Below are 23896 nucleotides of genomic sequence, written 5' to 3' on the forward strand. Positions count from 1 at the left end.
AAGCACCTTATTTGCTAAGAAAACTTTTTTTTTCTCTGAAAAAAAAATGCAAAAAAAAATCATATAGAACAATTAATTTTTAAGTCATTTGATTCAGGTTTTATCTTTACAGTAAAGATAAAACCTGAATCAATTGACTTAGAAATTGATTGCAGTTAACCAACTTTTGGCAACACGCTTAAGTAACTATAAAAAATGATAGAAATGGAATGTTAAAACTATGTTTTTTATATGGAGTGGGTCTTCGTACTATTTTTTGTAAACAAATATTGAAAGGGTATGGAAGGATGTATCTCTCACCATTTTCAAAAAAATGGTACAAAGACCCACTGTGGCAACGCACTTTGAAAAAATTACGCACTTTGAAAAATTTTTTCATAGTGCGTTAAAATTGGGACACAATCAACGCACTTCGAAAAAAATTTCAAAGTGCGTTAAATTTTGGACCAACTCAACGCACTTTGAAATTTTTTTTCAAAGTGCGTTAAGAGTCTACATCAATATATTTTACCATGGACACACTTAACGCACTTTGAAAAAAAAAATCATATTTTATTCATGGAAAGATTTTATTTGTTATTTATCTTTCAAAAAACTAAGCCTAACCCTAACCTCAAAAATGAATTGATTTACTCCAGTCGAAAAGAGGAGAAGACGGGTATAAGATCCCTCAGTCCAAATCTTTAATCTTTCCAATACATAGGTGTCGGTAACAAACGGGGGAAGGGAGCAATAAACCTAAAAAGGGTACGCTGCATTTTCAATGCTTATACGATGTATATATCTTTCCAAAATAAGTGGGGGGCTTAACCCCCCTCCCCTCCCCTGGACCTTTGCCAAGTCTCGATGTCTATGCTATACTCAAAGCATTCATAAAATTATGTATTTACCTAACTGGTTTAGTGTTGAAAACTTTCAATAATAAATGAGTTAATTAAAACAGATGAAAGCTAGAAATTTTAAGTACAGTAAAACGTATGAGAGAGAAAATTTTTTCATAGTTTTGAACAATCAAATTGGCCCCTTTTTATTATGATAAATGCTAAGTTGCTTGAAGCTGTCCTCTGTTAGTGCCCCCTATTCACCTTTACATCTACTTATCAAAGACTAGAATTAAAAAAAAAGAAACGAATTAATGATCTTAAACAATCGACACTCTTTTTTTCAAGACCCTTTAATTTTCCCTTTTATTTTATCAACACCTTAAATATTTAAAACGTCAGTATCTCAGGTCCTACAGTGACTTTATCAAAAAAGAAAGTTATCAAACAAGGATCTGTTATTCATCATACCGATTATTTGAAGGAATATTGATCAATCATTACATTTTTTCAAAGTGCGTTAATATGGTCGATATTAACGCACTTTGAAAAAAAATTATCTTTTTCAAAGTGCGTTAGCTTGGTCCCAAATTTTAACGCACTTTGAAAAAATTGTTCAAAGTGCGTAATTTTTCAAAGTGCGTTGTAACAACCCACTCTATATAAAAACATTAGTTTACCTACTTAAATTCTGGAACATATTCTCTAAAACTCTTCAGTCCTATTGTGTGTTTGCCATACATAATAGAACTGTTTGTTATTTAAAGGCTCAGTGGTCATAGCGGCGGTGTGAAGCACCAAGTTATTTGTCGCGAGTTTTCGAATCATAGTACATGTATAATTTTTTTTTTTTAGTTCAGGTTGAAATTTAGATAAATACAATATATTTTTTCTCTTAAACAAAAAAATAAATAAATAATGAATTTATTTAGGGTAAACAAATATATTACCCATAATAAACAAGTTTTCAAGATATATAACATTTGTAAATTCATTCAGTTCAAGACTACATTACACGATTAAAATGTAAACAATCACTGTATGCATATGGTTATAAATAATTGCTAAATTTAACAAAAAGTGGAATTTGTAAGATTTTTACAATTTATATTTTACCTTCCCTTGCGTAGGCATATGACTCGCCTAATCCCCCCAGATTCTTTCTGGTGATCTTTCTTTGAATGTCGTATAAGTAATCTATTGCTTGTTAATGCAATTTCAATTTTTGATCCCCCAAGTTACACCTATAATGCAGTGCATGAATACGTGTCTTTCTCGCCTGAATGTATGGTGGTCCTGTTGTGCATTTTGCGAATTACAGTTGTTTAGGACCATTACCAGTTTAGTTTGGACTTTCAGCAAGGCGTGGCATTCTCGACGTTACCTAATTAGCTTCTGAAATTTACACAACTTTCCTTCACTGTTAAAATACTGTAGTATGCATAGGATAGAAATTCGACCGAATGTCAACTGGTGTAGTAAATAACCAATTAAAAGTTCTCCCATGGCACAGAGGTGGGGCATAAGTCGTCTCATCGTTGTCAACAACAATTTAAAGTTCCTGATGTTATTAATCTCTTAACCAATGAGATTCTACTAGTATTCATCATTACGTAGCGCCGAGAATGCCACGCCTTACTGAAAGTCCAAGCTAACCTGAGAACTGTCCTATGTTCCTGCCTACAAGAAGTTTGAATGCACTTCTTGTAATATCTTGTTGCAATAAATGTATGATTGCAAAATGGTTTTCTACTTTTTCTTTGCCATTTCAAGTATGTTAAAAATACTTTGGCACTCAGCTCAAGGTATTAAAGGTACACCTATCAGTGTGCGTTCCTTAATTTTCAATTAATGGTAATGTTTTCTTTTTGAAAGGGGATTCAACTAACTGGTAAAAATGGCGGAAAGTGTTGTGACGTTTTTAAAGAAAGGCGTTATGTTATAATTGACGTTCAAAACATGACTCAGAACTTTTCGTCCAAAAGGAAAATTTTACCACTTCAATGCGCTTCATTGTATCGGATATTGCAACGTAGAAATATTGTAATCCCAAATCTGATAAAAATCAAACTTTTATGGGACGATTTTATTTTTTCAAATAAAGGTCAACAAACCATACACACCAATTATTACAATATATGTACATGTACATATGTATAAACATACACACTGTTACAAAACGGTAAAACAGATAAGATATAAATTCAAAGAATAAAAATGGCACAAATATCACAGACTCAAAATACGAACAATTAACATTAAAATTTAATTATCACAGAATATCTTTCACCCATCACTCACGCGACGAATCGTTTTCTCCTACTGTTCTGGAGACTTGTATTTCCATGATGCTTCTGAATTCTTCAAACGACGACGCATCATCCGAAATTTGCAAATTTACGATATTCTCTTCCACACATGCATCATACTCCACGTTTATATTATCCAGCCCTCTACTCTCGCCACTTCCGAGATCTCGAGCAAGAACAGGCTGAGATTCCGGTACGTCGTGTTCACGTATTTTGTTGCGTACGTATGACAGGCTCTGTGGATCAAACACTCCTTCTGATTGTGTTTCGTTCCTAGTTGAATCTCCTGAAAATAAACGCATTTAAATTTGAGTTTGTATGCATAGGTTTATTTCTTCTGCTTTTGAAAGACGTAAATATTTGTAAAAAAAATCATTTCTCTTGCTCTGTAAGATAAACAAGCAATGTCTCTTGCTCTGTAAGATAAACAAGCAAATTCAAAGAATTGTGGTCCCTGAAAATTGCTTTCAGTTTTAATGGATGGGATACCATTATTCGTGGTATGTTGTGTCAAATATGAAAGTCCTATCATATGTCATTCAAAGGTAATCACTAAAGTTATTTTCTTAATTATGTCAAACATGATCGAAGGTCAAGGTCAAGCCTGAAGGGGTAAAAATTATAGCATGATTAGAAATATATTGACAAGTAATGGACAAGTCAAATATGAAAATCAATCAACGTCATAAGGAAATATAACATCTTTAAAAAGTATGTCAAACTTAAAGGTCAATGTCACATGGTCCTTTTTGTGATTTCAAGACGAACAGGATGACAGACGGAGAAACTGATAGAGGAATTAGTTTTAATGTTCCCTCGCTGCCAAGGCATAACTTTAAACCACAGAAAATGTTCATAATTGAAAGTCCGGTTACCATCCCCCCTGAAAGTACTGAAAGAAGCCGCCCCCCCCCCCCCCGCCCCTTAATCAATAAAGCATTTTTTAAATTCAGATTTATTTCATTAAATACGAAGGTTGCTCGAAAAGTTCGTGGACGATGTCAATCTTCTTATATTACTCACTAAAAATTTAAAACAAGCATAATACAACATGTAAAAATATTTGTTTTGTCAAGATGTGTGAAGTTTCATTCCATTCGATTCAACAGAAATCAATTTACTTCATTGTAAAACCCAACATGTTTTGTACCTGCAGAGCACACTTAACGGCTATGTAACGTCAAAACATAGCGTCAAGAATTTCTAAAAAATACTATCCATATACATTTCACACAGTATAATTCAATGCCCACTCATTAAATTCTTTTTCTAATACTTGACATTTATTTTTTAAGAATTGCTCTCGTTGTATAATTTCTTTGTTAAAATTTTAATTTCTTTTATTTCTTAACGGATAAGCAACTCTGAAGCGCCTATGTCTTTCCTTGACGTTCCAGCTTTTAAAAGTTTTTGCTCAGATTTTTACAGTTAACCCTTTTCTTCACAGATTGTCCTCATCCGATACAGAGTCTCTGTCACTAAAACACTGCATGTACTATTAGTGCACACATTCACAATTCGTTTGTGACATATTTATTTGATTCCTCCAACATTTTCCCTGAGTAAAACACAAAATTGCACCGTTATCTGCTGCTCCGTGATGTTCTATAACGTCATCGTTTTCAATGAGGATTACCTATCTTTTGATTTCTTTTTAACAAAGCAAAATATTAAGCCATAATTTGGAATACGAATCGATGTAACAATTCTTAATTTGAATTTCTAGTTTGTTTTTCGTTTCTGCTCTATTTTACAGAGAATATGACTACAGACATTATTTAGTGTATTGTTTGTAAGTTACTAAACTTTAACGTGCTCCGCGATCCGATTTTTGCATTTTTAAAATCTGAGTAAGTTTTGAATAAATTGTGAGATTTTAAAAAATTAATACAAATCATTTGGATGTACATGTATTGTTAAAATATTTCTACCAACATTTGGATAACATATGACGTCAAATAAAAAAGATATGACAGAAGTCCGCGAACTTTTCGAACAACCCGTATATACGTATATATATATATATATATATATATATATATATATATATATATATATATATATATATATATATATATATATATATATATATATATATATATATATATATATATATATATATATATATATATATATATATATATATATATATATATATATATATATATATATATATATATATATATATATATATATATATATATATATATATATATATATATATATATATATATATATATATATATATATATATATAAAAGCAAATATTAGAGATTTTAAAATTTATGAGGACAAAGACAGGCCATATAAAGTTCTTTTATAAGAGGATTCTTCCACCATTAGTGTACTGAATTGATTTGAGACAAAATAATGATTCCAATTTTAACTTCAGACGTTTTTCCGAGAACAAAAGAAATCGTCCAAAGTGAAAGAAATCACATAGTAGAAAACATTATTTCATGAAACCGAACGATACTTCAGTATTTACCTATTTGGAATACTTGTTCTGAAACCAAAGAACTGTCAGTAGATTTATCCACCAGATACTGAGCTTGATCACAGAAAAGAACGTCTGATATCATACTGATGGGATTTTTTAATGGAGATATATTCTGGAAATCCTTTGGTGGCTCTTGTGGCTGTGTAAATTTGAAAATTTATGGTAAAGTAATAGTTTCTTTTACCAATCAACAAATCAAATACATGTATATGTAGATATATTTTTAAAATTGTTAGTACAAAACCTCGTCAGCTGAAAACAGCAGTCCTCGAAGAACTAGATCCATATCCTTAAGCTGTAACTCTAGTTTTTGGATATATCTTTGCTGTTGAAGCACCACCAATTTCTGCTCATTTATCTGCAATAACAAAATAAATTATTATAATGAGAGAGAGAGAGAGAGAGAGAGAGAGAGAGAGAGAGAGAGAGAGAGAGAGAGAGAAAGGGGGTAGACCTTAGATTGACGACTGAAATCCAGTGCCATTGCTTTTTCTATTGAACATCTTTGGTGCAGCATCAAATCGACAATATCTTCTGTAGAATGCACATCTTTCTTTACTTTATTGAGGTGTCGATCTTGCACTGAAATAAACATTAACATTATTTTTAAGTTTGACCTATATTTGTAAATGTTACGTAATATACATGTAACAGTTTATGCTTTTAACTAGATCTTTTTAAATGAATAATATGGCTTATACTTTGGTGTCGGATTCGGTTTTGTGAACTACTCTTGGTGAGTTCGGTCATCAACACTTGGATCTCCTCTGTTTGGCGGACGATCTCGTTGTGCAGTTGAGTCTGTGTCTGAACCCAACTCGCTTCTTTGTCTTGTAAATATTCCTGCAATTGTCAGTTTCAGAAATACATTATGGCAAATTATCGTCTTGTACGTATTGATATTAACTGTAACAGACGATTTAAAGATGTTTGCCAAACTAACGTGTATCTTCTCGTTGTCCGCCCTCAGTTTCCCATATGTACCCTGCACAATCCTGGCGTACTGCTCTACTCTCAAGGCATGTTGGGCCGACAAAGCTCCCAGATGAACAAGGTCTATTACAGGAAAAAACACAGAAAATTTGCTCATTCAGATTGTGCAAAGGATGAAGTAAATATGTTAAAATTAGGATTCTTTATAATAGTTATTTACCTCCAATATCAGATGTGAAATGTTCAAATCTAGATTGCAATTCGCCAAGCAAAACCAAAAGGTCTTTAAGAATATTCTTATTGTCTTTGCACTCTGTGAGATTTCCTGTTTCACTGTCATCTGACGTATCTTTGTCTGTTTTCTGGTCCTTTTCGTTGACATCCCCGACGTTTTCTTCCTCTTTATCAACTTCTTTTGGCATAAATTCTTTTGAATCTGTTCTCTTTTCATTTGATTGTTCTTGTTCTTGGATTTCAGATAATATGCCGCTATTTAAGCAAAGTTTTTCAACACAGCAACGTAACATAACAAATACTTCCTCCAATGCATAGTCGGAGCATTCTAAAAGATCGACTCTGCGTTCATACTCGGCCAAAAAATCTATCTTACTCGAGCTAGCATCACTTCTTGCGTCATTGACCAGTCCATCAGTAGGATTCGACGAAATAGACTGCACAGTATCATTCAAAGACTTGTGAGGATAAATGATTTCACGACTGTTTTTCTCGCTCTTTGTTGAACGTTGCAAATTAATATGGTCATTCTTGCTTGAAGATCTACTGGTGGAAAGCAAATCGTCACTTTGTGATCGCCGTATGATGGAAATGTTTTCGTCTAAATCAAAACTTACATCATCTTCCTGTAACCAAAGTGGAACTATCTTCTCTCTGAAGAATGGCACTGCACCATGAACAAAATATTTGTGACTGTTATCGTCATCATGATCATCTCTTTTGATATTCAGGTCGAGGTTCTCTTTTATCATTACAGATTCACAAAACTGTTCATTCTCATCTGGTAAATGATCCGAAGAGTGCACATTCATACACTCCTCAATTACTTTGTCAAGAAATACATCCGTAGAGTCTACAAATTCTTCATTTGTATCTGAAGTTGTTTGGTCTGCCATTACTTTACAAGACTTCTTACGTCATAACATGCAATATCTGACGTCACGCGCCAATATATATATATATATATATATATATAGCCTAGTGTACACATTCTACTGGCTTATAAGGGCTTCATAACATATGATTGTGAAAAACTATTCTAAACAAAAAATATTCTTAAATGGGAAGTATTTTGTCAAGTTTAAATTTTTTAAAAACTTGTTTCACATGTTTTCCAAATTTATCCGGGTTTTATTTTTCATTTTTTTCTGTTATATTACGGATCGACTTCCGGTGTTTGCTTATTTCACAATATGAGAAAAAAGTTTAGAAATAAATGTAGAAAAGGTAAAGAGAGGATTAACCCCTGCGCTATAGGCACGGAACAGCGGATACAGAATGGTTGGAGTTTTCTGCTATTTTCATATATGTCCAGATGTTGTATTTTCTCATTATTTAATCTTTAGCACAGATTTAAAAAATCTGTATTTAAAGTTGAAAATATTTCGTTCGTATCTGCAGTCCTGTGAATTTTATACAAAAGAGTCACAGATTTAAATCCATTAAATAAAGAAGTGAGAGTGTGATTAAATATTGGATTTTTTAATCTACCTTTTACAGATGTAACAATTGGTGATTTTGCGGACTCATCTAAAGTACCCAAACAGGGGACAACTAGAGTGAAGAAAGCTATTTTGTCCATATCAACTAGTATTAAACGTAAGATTGTGTGGATAAACAATTTCATTGAAATACACATTCACTTGGAAGTTGTTTAATCTCCCATCCACCCGATAGAAATATTGTAATATTTATCCAATGCATTCCCTTAATGATTTAATCTCGGCGAGATGTCGTAGGGACTAAAAATTTTGGTCTGGAATCCCTACGACATCTCAGCCCAGTGTCTAACAAACTTATTTGGTTTTTTTCCCCCAACTTTAACCTCTTGTTTCAATCAATATTAAAGAGCTGAAATGAATTAGCTGCCCGCTTCAACTTTTTCCTTTCGACACCCTTTTAAGTCTCTATCGCTATAAACTTTCGGATTGGCCTCCGCAATACCAACTGTTTATTTTATCAAAAATACAATAAAATTAGCAATGCGGTTACCTCAGAACGGATGCGTGCGGGTCTGAGAACCAGAATTTCAATTTTACGTAGCCTGAAAAGTGTGTGTTTCTTTGGTGTGTATGCTGTCAATCTGTTTTCTGTACAACAAGTCTGTGTAATATTTAATAGCCCTCTTTAAAAATGTATATATTTTTTTCTTTTTTCTCAGACCAAAGAAAAGGCATAGAGATGGATGTTGATGACGTTAGCTGGTTTGATAAAGACTTGGATGAATTTGACATAAGTACTGAAGAATCAGGTAAATACTTTGATGTTTTACATCTTAATAGTTTGTCATTATGTATGGAGTTCTTGATTGATTTTGTTTTAGATTTAACTTAGAATGCTGCAAGCACAGTTTTAATTAAACTGTGAATGCTTGTTCATAGCATAGGCATAAAGAATTTTTTACACAGATTGTCCACTGAAATCATAGACAACTATATTTATTGAAAAACAATGTGCATACTATGCTGACAGTTTTAGTAAATGTTTAATCATATTTGAGAAAATCACATTTTTGGAAAAATGTAGACAAAAAATAAAAATTTTTATTTTATTGGAATGTGTACAGGGTATGGTCCTTTAGCACATGACCAAAAGGCTGGTTTCCTTGAATATGCAAGTAATATTTTGAAGTGAAAGTAGTAAATAGTTAGGGTTGTAGTAAAAAAATCAAAGTACTCAGAAGTACAGAGAGCCGGGCTCATTTACAGAGTAGAATGAATTTCTTACATGAATCATGTTTATATTCTGATGAAAAAATTATTTTAAAACAAGCAATATAAATTATAAGACACTGCCAGTGAGTTTTTCAATCCTAATACCACGGTCCGATTTTGTCAGAATCAGAATTAATCTGGTACCGCACTGAATGTAAACAAACAGGCCAGTCTGGTTCCCTCACCTGCTTTACCTCGTATGTGTAGAGAACTACGATAACACTGATTATCAAAAATCCTTACACTAATGAACTATGTTCTTTGACTTAGGACTGAAGTTTTCAAAGTCATTACTACTAATGTTTATTTATATAGATAAAACTTTGTTTTATTTGTGTTGCTTTATTTAGCGTTTGCATTATCTCAAAAGCGGTTGAGAGTAAGAACTATATTTTTGCACGTAAGGCCATAATAAAAATATTCCTAGATTCTCATCCCCGCCCGCCCCGATTTTAAATCCCTGCCTCGATTTTTTTTATTTCTGTTTTTCTTCGTCTTAATTCTGATCGGGATCGGTATTCATCTACCGTTCTACTTTCGTTTTAAATCCCGCAAAAGTCTACATGATTTTGACAGCTGAAAAGATGGTAATTGCTGTAATACATGCGTATATATTTCAAGGGTCATTGGTTGAAAAAGATTGGTGATGATGTGAAGTGAAAGATAATTGAACCTTTACTACGACTTTTATTTGGGTATTGTAGATAAAATTACACCGATTGACCAGGTCAATAAAAAATCTGCAAAATTGAAAAAATAAAAAATATATAAAATAAAAGCCGCCCGCCCGCCTCGATTTTTAAAAAAATTCGGATGAGAATCTAGCAATTTATTTATTATGGCCTAACTTTAAAATGGCGACTATGGGGTTGACTTCCTGCCTTGAACAGGATGACATAAGCCGGAAATTGCTCTTTGAGCAATAAGCCCGGCTAAAAATCATACCATTATTTAAGTAAATAGATGTATTTTGTCATTTGAAAAATTCATCAAGGAATGGTCCCCATGTCCTTCAGTAAGATTCGAACCTGTGACTAAATGTATCAACTCCTTACAAGGAGATGCATCCTGATGATTAATTGTTTTAGTTTGAGTAATTTTACTAATGCAAAGTGTCCAAATACACTTAGTCTAGAGAATCATATTTCTTTAAATCATTGTCAAGGGGTTAGTGGTCTAGAATACATATTTAAAATTTTACAAACAAATATATAAGTAATACTAAAAGAAACTTTCAAGAGTAATAGGGTGACATTAAAACTTACTGAAATATGCAAACATTAATTCCTACATCATGTGTATTTCAAAGTAAACTTAGAAGAGCAGCCTAGCCAATGGTACATAAGATAGCATTGTAGTACTATGGTGTTTTGTTTTCTTTGGAGGTATGTACTATGAACTCCTATGCAGTGGAAGCTAATTATTGACATTTCTAATATTTAAACCAGACATAACAGAGATAAAACCTGTAAGAACCCTGAAGAAAAGCAGGAAGAGGGACAATGATATAGGGAGTCTAGTGTACCCAGTGGATGTGTGGTTTACTCTGGCAGCATATATTGATCCAGAAGCTGTGGGCAAATTTGCAGCTATTTGTCGGGATTCTTACCTTGTAACAAGGACAAGGCAATTCTGGAAAAACCTTTATACCAGGTATATCTAGCATTATATTTTAAGTGCTTGTCTCAGTATAAATCATGCACATCTGTCTAGAAGAATCAATCTGTGACTAATTTATTATTTTGTTCATGGAAGTGGTTTCCTATAACACAATCTTAGAAAAAATATTTTTGCCCATATCCAAGAAGATTACATCCTATGAGGCTGTTACTATCAATAGCATTTTCACATGAAAAATTTGTTAAATATTAATATGCAATTTATTTGTTCTTACTACAGACCTGATAAATAAATAAGATACTAGTATTGCAGAGTATTTTTGTTATTCTCTGTTTTGTAGATTTTGTATAGATAATACAGATCTCCCTGATCAACTTCAGTCAGAATGCCTAGAGAGAGCCCAGGGACTAAGATACAGGGTCATCAGGGCATTATTTTGGACGTATCCCCTCTTTGTGACAAGGACCACTACCAATTTGCCATTTGAAAATGAACCATATCATTTGAAAGGAAACAGATGTTTATATACTTGGTTTGAACCATTCAAAAATGTCTGGAATTTCTCTTTTAAGTTTAAAAAAGAGCGACTCTCACATCTCAACAAATTGACAACTCTAAATAAATCCTTACCGGGCAGGGTGAACTTGTACGATGGCTATTGTGATGTGTATGGTCATGAAGAAATTGATTGTTATGTATTACAAGTGACGTGCCAAAATTTCCAGAGAGTGTCGTCTGTGATGGGACTTGTCTTGTGTAATGTTTACCTGAAAGTGAGTCAGGAGAACCGCTTCTACTGTTTACGTCTTCATTTTGATTCCTCAATGAAAGAGTCAACCAATCAGAACAGAGACGTAGTGGGTGATACTGTGATTTTATTGGACCGTGTAGTCAATCTAAAAGTCTTCCCGTGGTGGCATTCTAAGTATCCCTTTTAGAAAGCTTTCATTGATTATAAAGCTTTTCAATTTAAAGTCATGTTCAAAGTAAATAATAAGATTTGGTTTTAAAAATTAGAGATGTAAATTATCATTTATAAACAAAGATTTAATTCCTGACTTGTTTGATGATAATGTTTTTTCAGAATTAAAGGTGATGAATGTCATCTCCATAATTATATGTACATGTAGGTGTTCCTATACATATCAGTCATTCTTATGGAAATTATCTCAAAAGAAAGATTTAAAATGTATCTAACTTGGGGTATGAATAATTAATTTGTATTCTCGTCATTGTTTTGAAAAATCTGTGATATCTACCAGGGATAATGCTCTCAAGTTACTTCATATATTTACGATAAGGTTTACCTTGAAGTGAAGATTTTGTTGGTGCTGAAATACCAACAACAAAAAAAAGAAATCAAGCAAATTCTGGCAATGCATGTTGATGTATATCCTCCACTTCAGTTCAGTAGGTGGAGTGGTTAAGAAATTGTGTTGAAATAAGGTGATATATTGACAATAAATATGGTTGAAAATGTTCTGTTCTTCAAATTATTTGTAAGTAGACTTCCTCATTTTAAAATCTGACCATACTAAGGTGCAATATCTGTCTGATAAGAAAAATAACTTTCCAAGGTCATTATTTCAAGCAATCCAATGAATTATCTCATCAGAATTTAATAGTGAGGACCAATGTATAGTCAACTCTTTTAAATCTGAACTATGTTAGAGCATATTGATTTCTATATTCTGTTGCCAAATACCTGGTAGTGAAGAAAATTTTTGCAATAGAAATAAAGTGAGCTAATTAAATTACTTATGATAGTTTAACTTGAACATATTAACTCAGTTCTTTTAAACTGTAAAAATTGATTAATTTCTATCTCTTGTAAATAATTCTTTTTAATTGTTACAGAAATTTCAGATGCAATTTTTTTAAAATAAAATTTTCATGAAAGAAATATTTTTAAAAACAACAACCCCTGTAGAGGGATGCATTTTTGAGTTGGCTCGCGTAGCGAGCTACTCCCTGTCGACATAGCCATTTCAGAGCTGTAAAATTTTTCACACATTCATCAAGGTGATCCATACGCCAAATATAATAGTTCTAGCAAAAAATGCTTTGGTTTGAGTGATTGTATAAACTTAAGAGGTAAAAACTGTATAAAATTTCATACTGTAACATTATTTTTGCCTCATACATGTATGCTTTTAAAGAAATTTTTGATTAAATACCTGTATGATGTAAAATTACTGCGTATGAATACATGTATATGTTCAAGCATGTTAGGTGGATCTAATCTTCCCATCTGAAATTTATTTATAATTGACCTAGAATACTCCCTAACACAAACACCTGATGCTCTCATTAGCTGCAGCTAGTTGTTGCTGAAAATCTATTTTTAGAATCCAGATTTGCTGTGGGAATTTTTAACCTAATGATCCCATAACACTGACCACTTCAGCTAATGTGCTGAAATTCATTATAGAATCCAGTCAAAATAATACTGAAGCCCCTTAGTGCCAACCTGTATATATACAGGAAAAGCAGTATACACTTTATTTATGAACCGAACATGGATCAGACAAATAATATTCAATCTCTTAAGATGCAAAATAAACTGAATGTATGGTGCCCATATGTATGAAAAAGCTCAATTGACTCGAGCGAGTCAACTCGCAGGCCCTTCAGGCCTTTGATTTATCTATAAGTACCGGTACAAAAAAATAATGTGATATTCTGCATTAAAAAGCGATGCTTCATCATAAGAAGTATTCAAAAGTTATGGTCAAGGTTTAAGTTTGTTATTTTTTTTTTTTGTAAAAGCGGGTCAATCTCTAAGGTCAAGGCCAATATATCAAATTTAGTGGTCACCTATGATATATGAAAGTCAGCCCCACCCACTGAAAAGTTATGGACAAGGTTCAAGTTATTGCGGACAAACGGATAAACATACAGGACAAGAACTATATACCCCGGAATCTTCGATTACGGGAGCATAAAAATTGGTCAATTTGTAGTAGAGGGATAATTATTAAGAATATGTTCTTTCATTATCAGTTGGAGACTACTGACTAACATCATATGCTGGTGAAAATCAAAATAAAACTTCATAGGAAAATTAAAAATTTTTTTTTGTTGGATTTATTAATAAGTATTATTTAGAGTACGAGTTTCTTACTGTATCAGAGATACAGGGCGGGGCTTGAGGCGAGAGCGATAGCTCGAGCCGGGCCCCGCCCTGTATCTCTGATACAGTAAGAAACGAGTATTCTAAATGACTTGTGACATGACCTTTCTAAGGACCTCACTAATTTACATGCGTATTTGGGTGTATACCTCCCAACCAATCAGATGATTTTGCAGAAAGTTGATTTAGTATCCCATTTTAAGCATTCGCAACTGAAATGCCGAGCGAGATGGACGTGCAGGTATCTATCATTTTAAAATTATTTAAGAGATGCATAAATTAATTTTTTTTCCAAAAATTTTATTTAGATTAGATTGCGCAGGGTTTTTTTCTCTATGCAGCTCTTGCTGATCTTTTGATGACCTTTTTTTTCAGTTTAAGCTACGATTTAATGCAAAACATTTTGATATATAAGAATCATGTGGGAATATTTTTGAAACAAAAATGCTTCGGGAGATCGTAGATTCTGAGAGAAATGTCCGACAATGTCCTCCACCGGTCGTCATACACAAAATTGAAATAAGCAGATGAAAGGAAAGGGGGGGGGGTATTTTACTTCACGTTTTCATTAAAATGTAGAGTAACCAAACGGGGATACAACACTCACTGGTGCCCCCATCCCACCTTTGAGCTTTTTTTCTCTTTCGCTTTCTTAAATTTTTTCAATTAAAAGGGCAGGGGGACTTCTAAACTTGTATACATACGGTTTTTAATTCATCAACAAGTAACCAAATGACGCACATAGGTGTTGGTTGATTATAAATCTACCCCCACGGAATACGATTTTCCGGTTTTTTTTGTTTTTTTTTTTGGGGGGGGTCAAAGTAATAATTTGTGAACTGCCCCACTCCCTCCTTTCTAAAATTTTTGAATCCGACATTAATATCTTTACGTTGTAAAATTTTATTTTAAATTCACCTCAATTTTCGAGTAAATACTAACAGTTCTATGGCGAATTGAACGATTGGTATGTCTGTATACGGATACAGCTTTCCGTCATCGCTAAAAATAAACCGTAGTGTATCGTTGATATTTTTCAGATACAGTACAGTTTCTGCTCATTTGCATAAGAAACGCCCACAAAAAGTGTTCTGTATCACAGTTACAGTATGCTTGACTTCAAAGGAAAACTCGCCGGGTCATGTCACAATAAACTTTTGATTTACACAACTTTTTGAATACATGTATGTCTAGCACAATATGTCTGAATTTTTTCTTCACAGCTAGTAGTGCATGCATGAATGCTTTTGCTAGGAGTAAAGATAATTTCTACGTAGTAAATTTACTGGACCCTACAATGTATCCTTGGAAGGGTTTCTATGGCGTTTTGGATTCCAACTTGTATACCATGGAACCCTTTTCAGTAGTCTGGGCCAATCCTCTAGCAGTTCATGGGGACGTAAAATCGTGGGTAATTTAATTCGCATATGGGGAACATTTAACATCTTTTAAATAATAGAAAAACTTGACAAATTACGGTTCGTATAGTACATTCATATCTAAGGGTGGCCAGCGAAATCATCAAACATTAGTCCCCAACTACTGGAATTTGCAAAGAAAACTCCAGATACTTGACTGTACTTTTTTTTTTACGTATTTACATCAATTTTTTGTGTAATTATCTTCGAAAAGTACGAAAGCCCATTGGGCTCATTTTCGAAGGTTAAAAAAATAAAAATTTTCGCATTATAACTCGGAAGTTTCGCGAATATTTTATATTCGTGATATAACGAGTAACTTTCGCGAAACTTTTGCGTTATAACGCGAAAATTTCGCGATATAACGCGTAACTTTTGCGTTATAATGCGAAACTTTGGCTGTTTAATGAAGACATACTTTGCATAAGTCGTAACTTTCTTTTGATTTTGCAATCTAGTTTATTCATTACAGTGTCAAGGAAAGCAAAGGCTATTTTGATCCTGGGCCATCACAAGCTACAATTTTAAGTTTTCTAGCTATTGAATCCATATTACCGTCACATTTTGTCTTTCTCAACGCTGTTCAAACAATTCAAAGTTTATGCGAGTTTTTCATTAGTTAAGCTTCATAATCATGAATTTTGGGAAATTCGGGTGTCTTTTTTATACACTCAATAGAGAATTTGACATAGATTTGTTAAGATCAATATCTCAGAAAATTGACAAAATAAGGTAAAATTGTCAGTCGTATCCCACCACATACAGTAGGTGAAAATCGGATGGCAAATTTTCATTTGTCTCCGTTAGATTTACTGTAGATATACGACATCGTATTTTGAGGTTGCATTATGTGGTCATTCCATTGCTTACGAAAACATTGACAATTAATTCAAACTGTAAAACTCTTTGCTGTATACCTTAATAGTTTTGATTTATGGCGCTTATCCACGAACTTTTCAATAACCTCCTCCTCCTCGACAAATTAGTAATTAACAATATCCATTTATACTTGTTATATGGCACGTTAAGCTCATGAAAGGATACATTGTTCACTCACTTTTAATCTTTGTTTAGAACTACAGGGTATAATTTTTAGTCCAAAATGATGGATTGCTTAATTTACTAGTGGTGCAGTTGTTGTGAATGTTACTGATAAAAAAGAACAGCATGAGAAAAGTGTCAAGCGGAGATTTTCCTTAAATAAAATAATCAGTCTAAAGAATTTCTTGAATTTAACAACTGAAATACATGTACAAGAAAATAAAAATTCATTTTATTGCTTGGTAGGGTTTTGAAGTAAAAAAAAACTCTGATGACTAATCTGTCCTATTCTGGCATCATTTCTCCAGTACATCTTCTGGGGAAATGATATTTTATAAATAAATTCATGAAAGTTCCCGTCAACGTTCGTGTTCTTATTTGTCAGTGAAGATCAAGGTTCCTGAATAACATTACTATATGCATATAATTTCGCGATATAACAAGAAATTTTCGCGCTTTAACGCGCAAGTTTTGCGTTAATTTTAGAAAGTTTCGCGTTATAGCGCGAAATTTTCGCGTTATTTCGCATTATAACGCGAAAGTTTCGCGTTATGACGCGAACAATTTATTTTTTAACCTACGAAAATAAGCCTACTGGGCTTTCTTAAAAAAGAAAAAGAACAATGAAGACTGTCTTTTGGAGAATAGGCAGAATCATGGACAGATCCCTTGACACACAACAAACAGTGAAGAACTTAAAGAATAAGATAGTTGATACAATATTAGTACATGTACATTAAACTTCACTGATTAAAGGTCTAGCAGTCTTTAGCAAGAATACACTTGGACATGCTCATCGGGATTTCCAACAACAAACATAACATTGCCTTTATTAGTCTGGTCCGGTTGTGCTGATTCATGAAAATGACGTAACGGCAGACCCTCCTCATCTGGACCTGTTATTGGAGATATGTAGCCGTGATCTTGCAAACTTTCCTTTCTATTTCTGTTTTGAAACAGTAATCTATTGAAGTTAGATGTTGGCAGGGTTGGTTCGGAGTGTTGGCGTCTGGATTTATGTTCCCGAATGTAGGGCAGATCAACTGAATCTGTACGTAACTTGGGAACCGGAGGTAGAGGCTCAGAGTTTAACCGTCTGGTGGTATTTGGCGAAGGTATTTTCAATGTAGGTTCACTTCTTAATCTCTGATGTAAAATTTTCCGGTGACTTGGAATTTCCAAGGACGGACTTGGAAAGTTCTTTAAGTGCAGAATTATTGGTGAACTTCTGTTGCTTGATGACAGTTTTTCATTTCTTTGTTGAGAAATGTGTTCTTTAATGTCACACGTGCATCTTACTGGTTTGGGTGTTCCACAAGGAGAATCGGTGTGAAAAATCTCACTCAGTTTTAAGGAAACGTCAGAACTTATTCTTTTCATATTGATAATACTGAGATCATCAATAGAATTGTACTCCGATTTGGTAGTGGTTACAGAAGACATGGATGACAATTGATATGACCTCTCTGAAATTGAAATTTACATAGTTTACATGCCTTTTTTTTTTTTTTTTTTTTTTTAACATGTTTTAGAGAATTCTTATTGATCACTTGATGGAATTTAATACTGTACTTACTTTGGCAAAAACAAATTAACACTAGCAGAAGAATAAAAATAATCCCCGCTAAAATGGACAGCAAAATTGTTTTGATAAGTTTCATAGCGTTGCTGTTTTCTTCCTTGATAACACTACAATGTATGGACATCTTTATAATTATATAAGCAATTGTCAGAAACTCTTTGTAAGTATAAAAATAATTAAAGAATTCAGATTATTAATTTGGACCAATTTTCATAATTTACCTCTTTTGTATAGATTTTATAACATCTTCACAAATGGGTTCAGAAGGATAGATTTTAAGACCGTGACGTTCTACCTCGAAATAAATGTCATCACGGCCGTGTTGCCATTCCCCAACCTGACATTAAAAAAGTCACTGTTTAGAGGAAGAATAAAGAAGCCAAGCGAAGTGGGTAAAAAAATGCATAATAAATAATAATCACCTCTATAAAATCCTCTTCTATGCTATATATTTTTAGCCCAAGAACACCATTCCCATTAGAGTCAAACAGATGATCATTTTTTACATCATCACCATCAATGTCCAGAGTCACATTTTTTATATGTTCCACAACTCGCTGAGGGTTATTCCTGTACTCCGCACATAACGTATCCCCATTACATATATGTTGAACTGCAGAGTAAGCACCTATTATGAGAGCTTTTGTTGACTGAATCAGGTATGATGTCCAAGGATCGAGATGCTCTGGAAACTTGTGTAAACCACGAGGGCATTTTCTGGGAAACTTTTTTCGAAAGCTGAAGTCATAGTAACAGTTCAGTTTTTCTTGCATAAAATAGATGAGCGGTTCGCTGTCCTGCATGTCTTTAACAGTTGGATCCATGTTGCTCAAGTAACTTTTATATTCGTCGCTCTGTGGAATTTTTTGTTCCGCAACTAATAAAGATCTACGCAGATTAGGATACTTTAGCATATAGTCTCTATGATTAAAACTGTTATCACCGATAAAAAGAAACTCAAATCTGTTCATATCAGCATTGATTGCCTTTGCAATCCTTGGCATAAGAGGCGACGCTATGTAAGCCAAAATATATCGAGATCTAGGATACATTCTTAAGTTAGAAACAATATTGTTGATGCTGTTGTCATCATAGTCAACTTGAACTGTTTGAGAAACACAAATGTTAAAGCTAGGAGCAAGATTCTTGATCAGTCTGACAGCAGATTCGCCATATTTTCCGTCTGAGAAGAGAACTTGAATATGTGTAGACCCTAACTTCTGAACCATCTTCAGCATAACTTGCGTGGTGTAGTTTAGCGGAGTTGCCAAACCAACGAAGTATGGATAGTTAAGTCTGTCACTCAATAAGTCGGAAGTAGCACAGCAACTAACCTATGAAAAATACAAAGAGAATTGCTACTGAAGAAATACTAGTAATTTGTCAGACGATTTTGTTAAGAAAAGAATTATACCGGTATGAAGATGACCAAGTATGGTTTGTAAAACACTCGACATACCATATGGCATTATCGAATTTTATAGCAATTTAAAGAATAATCCAAGCACTGACTGGGTACATATTCATTTTTACCTGAACCATTTTTAGCTCAGTTGTGATTTCTGCTACCTGTAGTGTCGGAGTACTTGAAAATCCACCAGCGTATCCCAATATCTTATCAGATATACCCGGAACAATGTCGTTCAGTTTTCCATGTAGCTGATGAAGCTCCAAAATGCTGTCTGAGGTCAGCAAAGGGTCATCGCAAGTATCCAGAAGGAGGAGACCAATCTGTTTGTTTGGAAAAATTTCATTCTCTCTGTTCAGTTTTTCTATCACAAACTTTGCACCTAATGCTACATCGAGACCAATTGAGCGCCTGATGGGGCCACAGTGAAGAGGCTTCGTTGACCTGTCATGGATTGGAAACGTAACAACCACAATGAAATCACCAGGTATGTACAAGGGGGATTTGTTGTCTTGATGTAGAAGACATTTTGTGCAGGTTGTATTAGGCTGGCAGACAGACTTTACTTCCTCAACAGGCATTCCCTGGTCATTGTAGAACTTGACTTTGTCTTTTGAGAATAAAAACTCTGTTGTTTGATCTTTTACCAAGCTTTCAACTTTCTTTAATGACGCTACCTGTGCAAATAACGATGAAAACATAGGTATATATACCGAAGGAATTTTTGGAAATTTTCATTACCAAAAAAGGTTTACATGTAGTTCAATAAATAAGGGAAGAATTCAATCTACTTACTTTGACAAAGTCGAAGTCTCCACTTTTGTTAGGAGCATGATAATTGTAAACCTCGTATAATAAGTTGCTCTTGTGGAAGTTTACATCACCACCTTTAGAGAATGAAATGTGCTCTGTTATGTTTTCAAACCTTGCTTTCTGATCAAAATCCTTCTCAAAATCCACAACAGTTCTTGCCGCTGTTGCTATTGCCTCTGCTCCTCGATTTTCTTTCATATCGGTACATAATCCTCTCCTTCCTGAGCAGATATCACGGTGTATATCTTTGATTATTTTGGCGACGCTGTATGTTGCCATGATCGCGTATCGCAGAAAAGTTGACGCTGGATACTTTGTCAGGAAGTTTTTGGCATTTGAATATTTATGTTTTGCAATGTACATATGTTCAAGCCAAGGATTGGAGATAACTTCCTCTTTGTACTTGCTTTCATTGAAGAAGAGGGAATTCCAATGCTCTGAAAATTCTCGTATTTCTTTGTGTGGGGGTGAAAGAACAAATGCTCCCTTCGTTGCTGGAAATACTTGACCGGAATCTGAGTTAATGAAGGTTTGAGTCTGTAAACCAATGCTTTCTGAAAAGATTATGGATGGTATTGGGTGATACTGAATAAAAGAACCGGTTCCAATGCTTTCTATAAATGCAAGCGCCATTTCAGCGTCTCCAATAAGCACAATCCCTTTTATTTTTAGAGTAGTGATATTGAGTAGAATTTCATGATAATGATTCCGTAATTTAGAATGTACGTTGTTACAGGTATACGTGGCTGCCACACAAATTCGTTTCCTTGCAAGGGCTTCACTCAGTTCACTCGCTGCATCCGTGCCATAAGCATCACCGGAATGAAATATACCAATGTATGACCATTCTAAACGAACTAAGAGTTGAACTATTGCCTATCAAAAAATGCAAAAAATATATAATTATAAAATAAACATAGGTGATGCATTCATTAAATGCACACTTAGTTTTGCATGGTATGCACATTTAAATAAATATGTAAGAGACGAAAACCTCTATCTGTATTTGATCGGATGGAATGGTTCTAAAGAAGTTGGGATAAAGCTTGGCGTTTGTTACGTCTGTCAGGAAAGCGGCTGTCGAGGCATATGACATCTGAAGGAGTTGGTACTCGTCCGGAACTGTACTTAACATCCGGGATACAACTTCAGATTCAGAACTAAAAGCTGGCCCGATTACAGCTGAACAAAAATAGAAAGATGTCTTGAGGTTTGTTTACAATGTGGGTTGATAGAGAAATAGCAAAAAGAAACTAACTGAAATAATGAAAGATAATGTAATACTCGGTACATTCACACTCTCTAAAATTTGAAAGGAGGACTCAATACTTTGATTAAAATAAATGATAGAAAACTTCAGTTCATTAAACTTTTCATTATTTCCTCTTTGTATTAAGACCATCACAATGAAAGTAAACTGTGGGCTTCCTAATAATTAGATTCTACTCCAGCTCTAACTTGAAATAAAACGAAACCCTAAAATCAGCCAAGTAACAGATGCACATTTGTTCACTAGACAAACAGTTCATCAGATACCAATGACCTTGAAGATTTCCGTTCTTATGTAAAAACCTTGGCCTACTTTCATATTTCACAATTGTATTTCCAGTGAGAATACCCTACTTTTGGTACCAATATATTAAATTTGCATTTAAGAAAAGTTTAATCTTTGCTATGTTGCCATACGGGAGCATCAGTGTTTCATAAACACATCTTGTTTTCATTGGAATACCTTTAATACACACTGGTTTGTTGGTTTTGTTTGGTGTTTTGTTTTCACGTAAAAGCTGAAGAAACTTATTGGCTTGGAGAGCAGACAAGGATGGTACCCCACAGGTTGGATAGGCTAAGATTCCTAAATAAAGAATCAAACAGTCACATGTTTATCCGAGTTATGTATATTGGGATGAGGATATTTCAGATCATGCAAATTAATTGTTTTTTTAAACTCAGGAATTGAGTTTTATAGGGTCTTAAAGCATTTGTATTTTTTTTTCTTTTTATTATTAAGTACCTTAAAAGATTTCTCTTTTTTTCTTTTTAGTAACGTTTGAAAAATATCGATTAAGTAAATGATACAATTATATTTAAATCATTCGTAAATAGTAAATCAATATCAAATTCAAAAACATTATTTTTTCATTCAGTCTGTTTTTGTGAGTGAATTTTTGAAATAAAAAGGCAAACTTTCATCATTCTGCTCCTACTCGTTACGATGATAAATTATCAATTTACCCAAAGTGACTCCAGGTATGAAGTCGATGTCATTTAGGCGCTTTAAGGCCCATTTTACAGCTTCCATCTCCATGACAGAATACACATCCACGGAACTGACATCACAGTTCACGCGCTGTTTGGTGTAGTATATATCGAAGAGACCTCCAATGACGACATCACCTGCCATAATGGCGGGAGTATCAATGACGTCACTTACAGCAGGTTGTTGGCCATGACTAATCCATAAGGAATTGATCAACATAAGCCAGAAGGAGGCAAAAGAAGACATATCCTACAAGTGATATTTAAATAGACAAAGTTGTGACCAATGGCACATATATTTTAACGTCAAGGAATTAACTTTTGTGACATCAATTTTTTGTTTGAAAGCATCAGCTATATAGTTTTTCAACGCTAGATCTAAATTTCTCTTCCGTAATCGATTCGAAATTATTGAATGTAATATCATTAAAATAATTTTCATATAAATAGAAAACAAATCTTTTTCTCTTCCTGTTTTACAAGAAATCACAGTGTCGCAGAATACGTATATATATATATATAGTTTGACTTCCGTTATTAATTTTGTTGTTGTTGTTGTTCAAATAGCACAGCCATGCAGATCTGGAAATAAATGGAACCCACTCAAAATGATAATGGATCGATCCTAGATAAGAAAAGATATTTTCTCGAAACATTAAAAATTAATTAGATAAAAGGGGAATATATATCTATCTTAAAATTATAATGGGCGCAAAAGGTGTTGGTTCCGTTATCGAGGTTTTTTTTTTTTACTTTCTGAGCTCGAAAACTTATTCAAAATAAATAAAAAGCTGCAGACCTATAGATCTGTATGCGCACGAAAAAATGCGTTGTTTCTCTATTTATTTTTAATTATGTTGCCATCTCAATATTTTACAAACCGTGCATGCGCGGATCTAAAGAGAGGGTGGGGGAACCTTGGATTCCCTTAGAAAACGCGGGCCTTTCCTCGAGAACACAGATGTATGTGAAATTGATATGAAAAGTCCTGTTATGAAGTTTTAAAAGCCAATGACTAACACACCTCCCACCCCCGGAATAGGTTTTTCATGTTTGGGAAATGAGTTAAGGTGTTTTTGTTTTTGTTTTGTTTTTGTTTTTTGCTGCTTGT

General features: G+C 33.7%; 3 protein-coding genes across 3 annotated transcripts; 1 reads left to right on the forward strand and 2 right to left on the reverse strand.

Moving 5' to 3' along the window:
• Positions 1-2906: 2906 nt before the first annotated feature.
• Positions 2907-7729, reverse strand: LOC134242997 (uncharacterized). Its single transcript, XM_062725204.1, has 7 exons — positions 6784-7729; positions 6574-6686; positions 6332-6473; positions 6085-6212; positions 5875-5988; positions 5619-5769; positions 2907-3416 (listed from the first exon to the last, which is right to left on the reverse strand). Exons 1-7 carry the CDS (start codon positions 7691-7693, stop codon positions 3115-3117), a joined length of 1860 nt encoding a protein of 619 aa, XP_062581188.1. The 5' UTR covers positions 7694-7729; the 3' UTR covers positions 2907-3114.
• Positions 7730-7932: 203 nt separating this feature from the next.
• Positions 7933-12611, forward strand: LOC134242998 (transmembrane protein 183-like). The gene is made up of 5 exons (XM_062725205.1): positions 7933-8078; positions 8298-8396; positions 8959-9048; positions 10960-11164; positions 11472-12611. The coding sequence occupies exons 1-5, from the start codon at positions 7991-7993 to the stop codon at positions 12067-12069; spliced, it is 1080 nt and encodes a 359-aa protein (XP_062581189.1). The 5' UTR covers positions 7933-7990; the 3' UTR covers positions 12070-12611.
• A 4864-nt stretch (positions 12612-17475) lies between these two features.
• LOC134242999 (uncharacterized) lies at positions 17476-23032 on the reverse strand. The gene is made up of 9 exons (XM_062725206.1): positions 22762-23032; positions 22259-22381; positions 21521-21708; positions 20509-21402; positions 19839-20390; positions 19373-19639; positions 18527-18642; positions 18300-18412; positions 17476-18189 (listed from the first exon to the last, which is right to left on the reverse strand). The coding sequence occupies exons 1-9, from the start codon at positions 23030-23032 to the stop codon at positions 17492-17494; spliced, it is 3222 nt and encodes a 1073-aa protein (XP_062581190.1). The 3' UTR covers positions 17476-17491.
• Positions 23033-23896: the final 864 nt, after the last annotated feature.

Source organism: Saccostrea cucullata, unplaced genomic scaffold (assembly GCF_032062105.1).
Source record: "Saccostrea cucullata isolate Sc308-1 unplaced genomic scaffold, CSIRO_AGI_Scuc_v1 ctg2671, whole genome shotgun sequence".
Lineage (NCBI taxonomy): Eukaryota > Metazoa > Mollusca > Bivalvia > Ostreida > Ostreidae > Saccostrea > Saccostrea cuccullata.

What these genes read in the sequence shown, in the direction of transcription:
- LOC134242997 (XM_062725204.1), bottom strand. Translation starts at nt 7,693, where the DNA reads ATGGCAGACCAAACAACTTCAGATACAAATGAAGAATTTGTAGACTCT. An exon ending in ATTTCAGTCGTCAATCTAAG is followed by an intron (nt 5,989 to 6,084) that starts GTCTACCCCCTT and finishes TTGTTATTGCAG; the next exon opens with ATAAATGAGCAGAAATTGGT. An exon ending in AGAACAAGTATTCCAAATAG is followed by an intron (nt 3,417 to 5,618) that starts GTAAATACTGAA and finishes GTTTATTTTCAG; the next exon opens with GAGATTCAACTAGGAACGAA.
- LOC134242998 (XM_062725205.1), top strand. Translation starts at nt 7,991, where the DNA reads ATGAGAAAAAAGTTTAGAAATAAATGTAGAAAAGGTAAAGAGAGGATT. An exon ending in GGAACAGCGGATACAGAATG is followed by an intron (nt 8,079 to 8,297) that starts GTTGGAGTTTTC and finishes TACCTTTTACAG; the next exon opens with ATGTAACAATTGGTGATTTT. An exon ending in CATATCAACTAGTATTAAAC is followed by an intron (nt 8,397 to 8,958) that starts GTAAGATTGTGT and finishes CTTTTTTCTCAG; the next exon opens with ACCAAAGAAAAGGCATAGAG.
- LOC134242999 (XM_062725206.1), bottom strand. Translation starts at nt 23,032, where the DNA reads ATGTCTTCTTTTGCCTCCTTCTGGCTTATGTTGATCAATTCCTTATGG. An exon ending in CAAACCAGTGTGTATTAAAG is followed by an intron (nt 21,709 to 22,258) that starts GTATTCCAATGA and finishes ATTTTTGTTCAG; the next exon opens with CTGTAATCGGGCCAGCTTTT. An exon ending in GTTAATTTGTTTTTGCCAAA is followed by an intron (nt 18,190 to 18,299) that starts GTAAGTACAGTA and finishes TTTCAATTTCAG; the next exon opens with AGAGGTCATATCAATTGTCA.